Source organism: Osmerus eperlanus, chromosome 4 (genome assembly GCF_963692335.1).
Source record: "Osmerus eperlanus chromosome 4, fOsmEpe2.1, whole genome shotgun sequence".
In the NCBI taxonomy this organism is placed as follows: Eukaryota; Metazoa; Chordata; class Actinopteri; order Osmeriformes; family Osmeridae; genus Osmerus; species Osmerus eperlanus.
In genome coordinates, this window is record NC_085021.1 from 23,494,502 (window position 1) to 23,507,149 (window position 12,648).

General features: G+C 50.3%; 1 protein-coding gene across 2 annotated transcripts in view; it reads right to left on the minus strand.

Moving 5' to 3' along the window:
- The window catches only part of tns2a (tensin 2a), a 46,753-nt gene extending 35,385 nt beyond the window's left edge, over window positions 1–11,368 (minus strand). For both annotated transcript variants that reach the window (XM_062460443.1, XM_062460442.1), the window contains exons 1-3: window positions 10,936–11,368; window positions 739–844; window positions 254–291 (exon numbers count right to left, since the gene is read on the minus strand). In XM_062460443.1, coding sequence (XP_062316427.1) covers window positions 254–291; window positions 739–844; window positions 10,936–11,076 — 285 coding nt within the window. In that variant the 5' untranslated portion in view covers window positions 11,077–11,368. The remainder of the gene's footprint in view (window positions 1–253; window positions 292–738; window positions 845–10,935) is intronic.
- Window positions 11,369–12,648: the final 1,280 nt, after the last annotated feature.

Consider the following 12,648-nt stretch of genomic DNA (forward strand, 5'->3'; position numbering starts at 1 on the left):
CCCCCCTCCCTCCCCCCCTCCTTCCTCCCCCCACCTCCGAACCCCCTTCCTCCCCCTACCTCCTCCACTCCCTCCTCTCTATTCCTCCCTTCCTCCTCTCTCCCCCCTCGACCCCTCCCTCCCAGCAGACCATATTTTCCATCTCTAGATAAGGAGGGACTGTTCTCTCTGAGCAGAGCAGGGGCAGAACACACTGAAATAAAACAGCCAGTGTTTTGGCTGGTGTGTGTGTGCGCATGTGTGTGTTTCTTACCTTAGCTTCACATTTTCTGTGGGTGGCTGTTTTACACACTGAGAAGAAAAGGAGAGAAGGGGAAAAGGAGAGAAGGGGAAAAGGAGAGAAGGGGAAAAGGAGAGAAGGGGAAAAGGAGAGAAGGGGAAAAGGAGAGAAGGGGAAAAGGAGAGAAGGGGAAAAGGAAGGAGGAGAGGGTAAGGAAAGGGTTCATTAAAAAACTTTTGCTGGTGTAAGACAATGGTAAAGGAGAAGAGAGAGACAGAGGGAGACAGTGAGAGACAATTATAGAGGGACAGAAAGAAACAGAGAGGGAGACAGAGAGGGAGACAGAGAGAGAAACAGACAGAGACAGAGAGACAGAGAGGGAGACAGAGAGGGAGACAGAGAGAGAGACACAGAGAGAGAGAGACAGAGAAACAGAGTGAAACAGACAGAGACAGAGAGACAGAAAGGGAGACAGAGAGAGACAGAAAGGGAGACAGAGAGGGAGACAGAGAGATCACCTCTGCAGAAGGAGCCCACATTGTCCACACTCTGCCGACACACACAACACTGACGCCTCTTCTTAAAGGTCTTCTCCTTGAAGGCATGTGGCTCCCCTTTCCCCACCTACCACAGAGAGAGGGGGAGGGAAGGAGGGAGGGGAGGGAGGAGGAGGGAGGAGGAGAGGGGAGAGGAGGAGGAGAGGGAGGAGAGAGAGGGAGGGAGGAGAGGGAGGTGGAGGGAGGAGGAGAGGGGGAGAGAGAGGAGGGAGGGGAGGGAGGAGAGGGAGGAGAGGGAGGGAGGGAGGGGAGGGAGGAGGAGGAGGAGAGAGAGGGAGGGAGGAGAGGGAGGGAGGGAGGGAGGGGAGGGAGGGGAGGGAGGGGAGGGAGGAGAGGGAGGAGAGGGAGGGAGGGAAAGGGAGGGAGGAGGAGGGAGGAGAGAGAGGGAGGGAGGGGAGGGAGGAGAGGGAGGAGAGGGAGGGAGGGAAGGGGAGGGAGGAGGAGGGAGGAGAGAGAGGGAGGGGATGGAGGAGAGGGAGGAGAGGGGGGAGGGAAGGAGGGAAGGGGAGGGAGGAGGAGGGAGGAGAGAGAGGGAGGGAGGAGAGGGAGGAGAGGGAGGGAAGGGAGGAGAGAGAGGGAGGGAGGGGAGGGAGGAGAGGGAGGGAAGGGGAGGGAGGAGGAGGGAGGAGAGAGAGGGAGGGAGGGGAGGGAGGAGAGAGAGGGAGGGAGGGGAGGGAGGAGAGGGAGGAGAGGGAGGGGAGGGAGGAGAGGGAGGAGAGGGAGGTGGGAGGAGAGGGAGGGAGGGTGGGTGGGTGGGGAGGGAGGGAAGGAAGGAGGGAAGGAGGGAAGGAGGGAGAGGGAGGGAGGGAGGGAGGGAGGGAAGGGAGGGAAGGAGGGAAGGGGAGGGAGGAGGAGGGAGGAGAGAGAGGGAGGGTGGGAGGAGAGAGAGGGAGGGTGAGGAGAGGGAGGGAGGGTGGGTGGGTGGGTGGGGAGGGAGGGAAGGAGGGAAGGAGGGAGAGGGAGGGAGGGAGGGAAGGGAGGGAGGGAAGGAGGGAAGGGGAGGGAGGAGGAGGGAGGAGAGAGAGGGAGGGGAGGGAGGAGAGGGAGGTGGGAGGAGAGGGAGGGAGGGAGGGAGGGAGGGAGGGAGGGTGGGTGGGTGGGTGGGTGGGGAGGGAGGGAGGGAAGGAGGGAAGGAGGGAAGGAGGGAGAGGGAGGGAGGGAGGGAGGGAGGGAGGGAGGGGAGGGAGGGAAGGAGGGAAGGGGAGGGAGGAGGAGGGAGGAGAGAGAGTGAGGGAGGAGAGGGAGGGAAGGAGGGAAGGGGAGGGAGGAGAGAGAGTGAGGGAGGAGAGGGAGGGAGGGAGGAGAGGGAGGGAGGGGAAAGGAGGAGGGGTATTCACAGGTCAGACACACACCTATAAACACATCCTGTCTCGTCAGGCATATTACATTTTGACAGTTCTGCTCTGTCTGGTTCTGCTGTCTGGTTCTGCTCTGTCTGGTTCTGCTGTCTGGTTCTGCTCTTTGTGGTTCTACTGTCTGGTTCTGCTGTCTGGTTCTGCTCTGTCTGGTTCTACTCTGTCTGGTTCTGCTCTGTCTGGTTCTGCTGTCTGGTTCTACTGTCAGGTTCTACTTTCTGGTTCTGCTGTCTGGTGCTGCTGTCTGGTTCTGCTGTCTGGTTCTGCTCCATCTGGTTCTGCTGTCTGGTTCTGCTGTCTGGTTCTGCTCCATCTGGTTCTGTTGTCTGGTTCTGCTGTCTGGTTCTGGTTATACTGTCCGGTTCTACTGTCTGGTTCTGCTGTCTGGTTCTGCTGTCTGGTTCTGGTTATACCAGGGGTCCCCAAACTTTTTTCTGCGAAGGACAGATATTTTTTATTTTCTTTAATGTGGGGCCGGGTCGGTCTGTAACAGAAAATTACATGGGCCGGAGTTTCTACCAGTATTATTGTGGAGATTTTATTATGATTTTAAATGTATTTATTAAGCTAGATTAGTTTATTATTTTGTTATGCTCCGTACATCCGCTTATTAAAAGAGCATTATGCTGTTGAATCTGCTGTCTGGTTCTGGTTCTACTGTCTGGTTCTGGTCCTGCTGTTTGGTTCTGCTGTCTGGTTCTACTGTTTGGTTCTGCTGTCTGGTTCTGCTGTTTGGTTCTACTGTCTGGTTCTGCTGTATGGTTCTGCTGTATGGTTCTACTGTCTGGTTCTGCTGTCTGGTTCTACTGTCTGGTTCTACTGTTTGGTTCTGCTGTTTGGTTCTGCTGTCTGGTTCTACTGTCTGGTTCTGCTGTTTGGTTATACTGTCTGGTTCTGCTGTATGGTTCTACTGTCTGGTTCTGCTGTCTGGTTCTGCTGTCTTGTTCTGGTGTGTGTGTGAGTGTGTGTCTGTGAGAGTGAGTGTGAGTGTGTGTGTGTGTCCGGAGGGTGGGACAGGCAGCAGTGGAACAGAGACAGCTTGTTCCAGAGGTGAGGTCAGTGCTACAGTGTGACACATTTCCTGTTCCTGCTGTACACACCAGCCCTTCCTCCCTCACTGGCATAACCCTAACCCCCTCTTGAGGCTAACAGACTAGGATACAAGGAGACTAGGAAGCTAGGAGAAGGGAGGGTTTAAGGCTAATACAGAAGGTTAGAGGTTAGTAGTTAGGGTTAGGGGCGAGTAGGGAGGGTTAGAGTCCATTAGGGAGGGTTAGAGGCTGGTGGGGAGGCTAGGGAGGGTTAGAGGCTAGAGAGGAGGCCAGCAGGGAGGGTTAGAGGCTAGAGAGGAGGCCAGCAGGGAGGGTTAGAGGCTAGAGAGGAGGCCAGGGAGGGTTAGAGGCTAGAGAGGAGGCCAGCAGGGACCGGTTAGAGGCTAGTGGGGAAGCCAGGGAGGGTTAGAGGCTAGAGAGGAGGCCAGCAGGGACCGGTTAGAGGCTAGTGGGGAAGCCAGGGAGGGTTAGAGGCTAGAGAGGAGGCCAGCAGTGAAGGTTAGAGGCTAGTGGGGAAGCCAGCAGGGAAGGTTAGAGGCTAGTGGGGATGCCAGCAGGGAAGGTTAGAGGCTAGAGAGGAGGCCAGGGAATGTTAGAGGCTAGAGAGGAGGCTAGCAGGGAAAGTTAGAGGCTAGCAAACTGGGCAGGGTTAGGGTTAGATGTTATCATGTCTCTGCTGCCTGCAGATCCTCAGCCTGGCAGGGAACTCTACTGAGACACACACACATGTTTATACACACACAATCTCACACACACTCACACAGACACATGTTTATACACGCACACACATGTTTATACACACACATTCACACAGACACACACACTCTCACACACACATGTTCATACAAACACACACACACACTGTTACACACACATGTTCATACACATGTAACAGACGTGGTCTTGCTCCGTCAGAGGTATACAGGCCGATGTTCGCCCCTCACTGGGGTCGCACATGCCACCTCTTACCTCCAGAGCACGACCACTACCAGCTACGCCAATGAAAAGCTAGCTATTTGTTGACGCGGGTGGCCTGTTACATACCTGAGGAGTCAGTTTTACCGATACACACCGGCTACACACACATACACATTTACATGTATTCATTTAGCAGACACTTTTATCCAAAGCGACTTCCAAGAGAGAGCTTTACAAAAAGTGCATAGGTCAATGATTATAAACAATGAGATAGCCTCCAAAAAACATTGCGCAAAGCAACTTGCAATTGTCATTCGATGGCCTTTATAAATGAATGGGAGAGGTAATAACACAGCAGAACTGCCCAAGGTGGGAGAGGAGGGGGAGAGGAAGGTGCGTCATATGACCGGCCTCTAACTTCTCCAGGAGACGGTCTGGGCTCGGGATCTTGTGACCTGTATTACGGACAGAAGATGCTTTCCCCGTCATTTGATACAACCACGTAGCGGCAATTTGGTAAAAACTCACAACCCTAAAAGAACTAGCACGAACCAGTGCGAACCCCCAGAACAGGCTACCAACCCAGAAACAAGATCCCAAGTTCTCCCATCCTACCGCGCACAAACATGCTCTACTGTCCCTGAGACGGAGGAACATCATCTTGGTCAGAAATCATTCAGAAAATAGGTTTACGACGAGCGTGCGCGCAGCTGGGACACGCCATCCTTCTGTCAGATACAGCCCGAGCGTGTGCGCGTGCGTGTCCGAGCTCTTGCTGTCCAGGGAAGCATCGTACAGCCGGAGTACCCCCCTGCTCTGTTGCGCAACTACGCAATTACAGTTATATTTACACCAGTATCATTATCTTAACAGTAAAGCTAAAAGCGGATCCGTTCTTACCTTAGTACTCATTCTGTCTTTCAGTCCAAGTTTTAGACTTTTGTCGACTTTTTATTCTGAAGTCTCACATTCTACTGAAAAGTCCTCAAAACATAGTTCGCGACTGGGAGTTGAGTTGTTGTCGTCGTGAGCCCCGTCCTCCCTCCGTGCTCCAGGGAGGGGCGGAGTTAGAGAGGAAAGGCGAGCGCAGATTATGTTACTGGAATTCCTCGCTGTGATTGGTCAAATGAGGGAGGGCAAAGAGAAGGATTTATTGGCTAAAAGTGAGAATTAGGTATGTGATTTCTGGGGGCAAGTCAAATTATTCCACCAACGCATGTTAAAAAGCAGGAGGGCCATAATGGTTTTTCATATGATACCATGCAACTGGTTAGCAGACCAAACCAGACTGGTTGTTCCTCTCACCTTGCCGGCAGGACGAGTCATTAGAACGATTACGTCAGCTGCCTTTGGCGGGAGCAGGAGGCCCTCAATTATACACAGGACCGCGCAGAGACAGCCCAGCACGCGCTTTACCCACTTGCATTACTATTAGCACGGGGAACTGAAGACTCGTCGGTTTATGCCACATTCAGTTTGATAGCGACCTCTAGTGGTGTAAATGTGAAACTGCAGCAAAAAAACTGACGCAGAAAGGTGAGTACCCAGAGTTCTGTCCTTTTGCAGAGCAACTGTAATTGGCAAACCAGTAAAATTATTTTAATCTGTCCTGGGTACAGCCCATATATTCTAAAAACACTGGACACAGTAAGACATACCCGTCAAGGCACTTCACCCTACTTGCCCCGGGGGAATGTCCCTGTACTTACTGTAAGTCGCTCTGGATAAGAGCGTCTGCTAAATGAATGTAAACACCCCTCTTTTCACCGGGAGTCTCCTGTATTTCACACCGATCTCCCGCCCCCCTCCCGTTTTCTTATTTCTCCCGTGAAACTCCACTAATTTGTATGGCCCAAACCTCGTTATATCAATATTCACATCAATATTCACATCAATATATTATTCCAAGGTTGTCCAGTTGCCAGATCTTGTCTGAAACGCCTCCTACGCACATAATACATATATCATACAATTTTTAACCCATTTGTGACCTCAACCTGGCAACCTACAACCCAGTTGCGCTGTTGATATCTGCGCAGGTAGACGGGAGAATTTGAATAGTAGACAGGGGAATTTGAATCAAGAATCAGTGGAAGAAATGGCATTAAAAGTCTCAGGTGGTGCTATGCCGGCAAAAAAAATATGGCTACAAATGTAACAATATATGGACGAGCTTTATAACTAAGGGACTTATTTATGTGTATTTAGCCTGCCTCTGGCATTCTCTGTCTCTGCCCCCCCCCCCCCCCCCCGTTCTGAGGTCTCCCGGATTTTGGTACTCAAATGTTGACAGGTATGCAGTAACAGCCCCTCAAAAGTGAAGCCAAAGCATATCGATCGCCCCCTGATGGCTGGCTGCAGTATAGGTCATAATTCCTGCCCCTCCATGTTAGCGGATGGGTGATGGACCAAACAAAAAAATTGAAGTGCATGTCTAATACAGTTTTTTCAAATATGGTTTCTGTCATTATAGGTAGTTCTTATCACACTGTTGTCTGCTAGCTGTTTTTAATTTGTTGTTTGACGATATAAAAAGGGGTTAGTGTGTGCTTGCAATTGGGTCGGGCGAGTGCCAATCGGGACATAGATCCCACGGCTCCACCACCCAATCACTACTGTGCACTCTGGCTACAAATAACATTACCAGCGCAAGATGGCAGCACCCGTATCCGGGATATTTTGGCTTCATTTTCATCCAGTGTGAGAAAGCGGAGTTGTTGCCCCTTGGTACAGCCTAGTATCTGGAGGTACTGGTGCATGCTGGGTAGAGGACAGGGTGCATGCTGGGTAGAGACATAAGGTGCATGCTGGGTAGAGAGACAAGGTGCATGCTGGGTAGAGAGACAGAGTGCATGCTGGGTAAAGAGACAGGATGCATGCTAGGTAGAGACGAGGAGGAGAGGGTGGAGGAGAGGTGAGGAGGGAGGAGGGGGACTGGGGAAGGGGGGAGGGTGGGGGTAAGGAGAGGTGAGGAGGGAGGAGGGAGACTGGGGAAGGGGTGAGGGTAGGGAGAGGTTAGGAGGGAGGGAGGAGGGAGACTGGGGAAGGGGTGAGGGTAAGGAGAGGTGAGGAGGGAGGAGGGAGACTGGGGAAGGGGTGAGGTATTTGCTCATCTTCCTGGTATTTCCTGCCCAGTAAAACATGTCTGTAGCTACATCTCGGCTGGACCATGTTGATGAAGAGAGGATGGAGGGATGGAGGGGGGAGGGAGGGGGGAGTTCAGAACAGGGAAAGACAAGGGGGGCAAGGGAGAGAGGAGAGAGGAGGGAGGAGAGGTTGGGGAGAGAGTAAGTAAGTGCAGGGGCACCTCTGCAGGACAGGAAGCTGGGGAGGCTGGAGCTGGGGAGGGGATCCAGCTGTTGGCCTGGGAACTCAAGTCAGGGTCACATTCCCAACTACTAATAGAAGAGAAGCAGATTGATGTCTGGAGAAATGGAGATAGAGGAAGAGAGACAAAGATAGAGATATAGATTGAGATAGGGACAAAGAGGTAGACAGAGAGATAGAGATACAGTGAGAGATGGAGACATACAATATATGGAGATAGAGAGATAGAGCCAGAGAGTTAGAGACAAAAAGGTAGAGACAAAGAAAAACAGAGATAGAGAGGTAGAGACATAGAGAAAGAGAAATGGAGAGAGGGAGGGGAAGGAGAGGGAGAGGGAGGAGAGGGAGGAGAGGGAGAGGGAGGAGAGTGAGGGGGAGGAGAGGGAGGGGGAGGAGAGTGAGAGGGAGGAGAGGGAGAGGGAGGAGAGGGAGGGGGAGGAGAGGGAGGGGGAGGAGAGTGAGAGGGAGGAGAGGGAGAGGGAGGAGAGTGAGAAGAGAGGGAGGGGGAGGAGAGTGAGAGGGACGCTGTGTTGTGGAGGAATGATTGTGCAAGACAGCACTAAGCCAAAGAGTTGATGAAGAACAGCTGTTGAAGAAGAAATGGAGCTGGAATGAAGGAGAGAACAAGTTAGAGACAAAGAGAGGGAGGGAGAGAGGGAGGGAGATAGGGTGGGAGAGAGGGAGAGAGAGAGAGAGGGAGAGAGAGAGGATGGAAGAGAGGGTGGGAGAGAGGGTGGGTGGGAGGGAGGGAGAGAGGGAGGGAGGGAGAGAGGGTGGGAGGGAGGGTGGGAGGGAGAGAGGGAGGGAGGGAGGGAGAGAGGGTGGGAGGGAGGGAGGGAGAGAGGGAGGGAGGGAGGGAGGGAGGGAGAGAGGGAGGGAGGGTCGGAGATGTTGTAAAGAGCCAGAACCATGTGAGTAAACAAGGCAGGTCTTACTGTCTGTCCACCTGTCTGTCGCTGTCTGTCTGTCCACCTGTCTGTCTCTGTCTGTCTGTCCGTCCACCTGTCTGTCTGTCTGTCTGTAACCACATTACTGCTACCAGACACAGTGTAAAGTAACATCTCAGCTACCAGACACAGTGTAAAGTAACATCTCAGCTACCAGACACAGTGTAAAGTAACATCTCTACTACCAGACACAGTGTAAAGTAACATCTCAGCTACCAGACACAGTGTAAAGTAACATCTCAGCTACCAGACACAGTGTACAGTAACATCTCTACTACCAGACACAGTGTAAAGTAACATCTCAGCTACCAGACACAGTGTAAAGTAACATCTCAGCTACCAGACACAGTGTACAGTAACATCTCTACTACCAGACACAGTGTAAAGTAACATCTCTACTACCAGACACAGTGTAAAGTAACATCTCAGCTACCAGACACAGTGTAAAGTAACATCTCAGCTACCAGACACAGTGTACAGTAACATCTCTACTACCAGACACAGTGTAAAGTAACATCTCAGCTACCAGACACAGTGTAAAGTAACATCTCAGCTACCAGACACAGTGTAAAGTAACATCTCAGCTACCAGACACAGTGTAAAGTAACATCTCAGCTACCAGACACAGTGTAAAGTAACATCTCAGCTACCAGACACAAAAAAAAAAAGAGGAGAGAGGAGGAGAACAGAGAAGCCTAAGACTGAGTAGATTAAAGCAGAGCAGACAACAATAGAGTACAATAGAGTACAGTAGAGTACAATAGAGTACAGTAAAGTACAATAGAGTACAATAGAGTACAGTAGAGTACAATAGAGTATAGGAGAGTCCTCATCAAGTACTCATCAACGATGCAAACTTTTGTTTCAAAACCCTTTCTTCACACACAGTGAAAGCAGAGGAGACTCACGTGTGTGTAAAAGAGACAGCCGGCATGGAGGAACTACACACGCTAGCAACCACACTGACGTCACGCCTCTGATTCCAGAACGCTGGTCGCTGTTCTAATGGCTTGCCAATGTTGAGGTAAAGGTTAGGGTTAGGGCTTGAACATTTGCTGAATAGTACAGCAAGCCATTAGAACGGCAACCCCTGGTCACAGTTTTTGATAGGTCACAGATTTCAGTACAACACCGGCATGCTGTCAAAGCACACACAGGGCGGCACTATGCCGGCTTTGTTTGGTTCAGTGTAAACAAGCAAAGCAGACATAGTGGCAGGTTTTATTTACGGCAACTTTGCGGGGCCTCTGGCAGCAGGACACGACAGCTGCTCAAGACTTTGGCCTCCAGATCAAGGTTCCCACAATGCACTGCACGTGCTGGAGCATGGGGAATAACACCAGATGACACACACACATGCTCGCACACACACTTGCTGCACACACACATACAGACAAACAAATGCACACACAAAATTTCACATTCTCAGACACGTTCACACCCCAACACTTGTACACAGCCTAAGCCAGCACAAACACATAAAGTAACTAGTATACACAGCCTAAGCCAGCACAAACACATAAAGTAACTAGTATACACAGCCTAAGCCAGCACAAACACATAAAGTAACTAGTATACACAGCCTAAGCCAGCACAAACACATAAAGTAACTAGTATACACAGCCTAAGCCAGCACAAACACATAAAGTAACTAGTATACACAGCCTAAGCCAGCACAAACACATAAAGTAACTAGTATACACAGCCTAAGCCAGCACAAACACATAAAGTAACTAGTATACACAGCCTAAGCCAGCACAAACACATAAAGTAACTAGTATACACAGCCTAAGCCAGCACAAACACATAAAGTAACTAGTATACACAGCCTAAGCCAGCACAAACACATAAAGTAACTAGTATACACAGCCTAAGCCAGCACAAACACATAAAGTAACTAGTATACACAGCCTAAGCCAGCACAAACACATAAAGTAACTAGTATACACAGCCTAAGCCAGCACAAACACATAAAGTAACTAGTATACACAGCCTAAGCCAGCACAAACACATAAAGTAACTAGTATACACAGCCTAAGCCAGCACAAACACATAAAGTAACTAGTATACACAGCCTAAGCCAGCACAAACACATAAAGTAACTAGTATACACAGCCTAAGCCAGCACAAACACATAAAGTAACTAGTATACACAGCCTAAGCCAGCACAAACACATAAAGTAACTAGTATACACAGCCTAAGCCAGCACAAACACATAAAGTAACTAGTATACACAGCCTAAGCCAGCACAAACACATAAAGTAACTAGTATACACAGCCTAAGCCAGCACAAACACATAAAGTAACTAGTATACACAGCCTAAGCCAGCACAAACACATAAAGTAACTAGTATACTAACACCACCTCAGTGATGCTGTCCCCAACAGCTCTATTGTTTCCCACCAGCTGTTGCTGCCTCCAGCCATGTCATACAGACACAGCCTAGATAGATGCATCCTGCCTTTGGCTTGGACAAACATTCTGGAAACCTAAAAGTAGTTTATATTTTAACAAGCTAACGTAACCCCCCCCCACCCAACCGCCCCCGTGGTCTCACCTTGGTCTGCCTCATGGTTCCCCTGCCCTGGGGGTAGTGTTTCGGGGCCCTGCCCTGGGGGCCGTGTCTTGGGGGCCCCGGCCTCAGCTCCAGGGCTGTCTGGTCCTTAGCACACCAGTCCACACTCAGAGCACAACCCATAGAGACACTGCTGCTCTCTCTCTGTTTACATCTGGCGTAGCTCTCTCAGTCTCTGTCTGGCTCCGCTCTCTCTGTTTACATCTGGCCCCACTCTCTTTCACTTGCTCCCTCTCTCTCTCTCTCTCTCTCTCTCTCTCTCTCTCTCTCTCTCTCTCTCTCTCTCTCTCTCTCTCTCTCTCTCTCTCTCTCTAACTCTCTCTCTCTCTAACTCTCTCTCTCTCTCTAACTCTCTCTCTCTCTCTCAGGCTCTGTCTTCCAGCCCAGGCGATCAGGCAGCTGTTAATGTCAGCAAGGAGAAGAGTGGAGAGAGGGAGGAGAGAGGGAGGAGAGAGGGAGGAGAGAGGGAAGAGAGGTGAGGCCCTTCCCCCCTTTCTGGTGTTCCCTCTTGCTGTCCTGTCTGCTACTGTGTGGCTACTCTCTCTCTCTCTCTCTCTCTCTCTCTCTCTCTCTCTCTCTCTCTCTCTTTCTTTCTCTGTCATTCTCTACCTCCCTCTCTCTCTCTCCTTCTCTCTCTCTTCCTCTGTCTCAAACACACAAGCAGTACTCTCCCTGTTCATAGTCACACTCTGATGTACAGTAAACTGTCTCTCTCAACACTTACAATATAAACAACTTAATGTCTCTACTTCACACACATGCAAGCCATGTACTTTCTCTCTTTCAGAGTTACTGATTGAACACAACTGTTCAATCAGAAACTCGCTCTCCAGATCTCCATCTCTTTCTCTTCACCTCTCCCTCTGCCTTCCACTCTGTGTCTGGCACACACACACACACACACACGCACACACAATACTTCTCTGTTTCTTGGTCCCTCAATCCATCTTAAACCCCTACTGTTTTCCTGCTCTTGCACAAATATACACAGACACACCACACACACACCACACACACCACACATACACTCAAATGAACCACACACACATACACACTCACCAGACATTGTCTGTATTGTTTAAATAGCTTTCAGAAAACAAACAAACCACAATGTGGTTGGTTTGTGGTAGGAGAAACACTGTTGCCCCAGCTAGAGTTGATGTTGCAACACAACCAGAGTTGTCCTTGTTGTGTAGCTAATGGGACACCTGCTCATCTCCTCTTATACCCCCTTTCCAACAAAGTGAACCAGGAGCTGGTGTTAGAGACGGTTCGGAGATGGTTCAATTTGCAAGCCTTCTTAGAACCGGTTTGCTTTTCCACGGGCTAGAGAGCCACCACAGAGCCACGTCATTACGTCACTGTATACGTCTCATCTTTCCCAGCAACGCTAGCGCGGCAGCGCCAAACACAAAGCAGAGCCCGTCTAACGGCTGTTTATCAATCCGAAGAACACTAAGAATGCGAGGTTGAGATGCCTGTTTTCTTGGCTATTGCGCAATACCCTGGACTCGCAGCAGTATGACAACACTGGCATTATCAGTGCAACATTTGATAAACTTTTGCTGTATAGTGCTTGTGTATTACATTTGTGTTAAATATAGGCTCATACTTAATAAGGTTCAAAACAAACTCAACATTTGTGTTTGTCATTTCACTCATTTGATAGGATTATGATAAAATGCAGCAACTAGT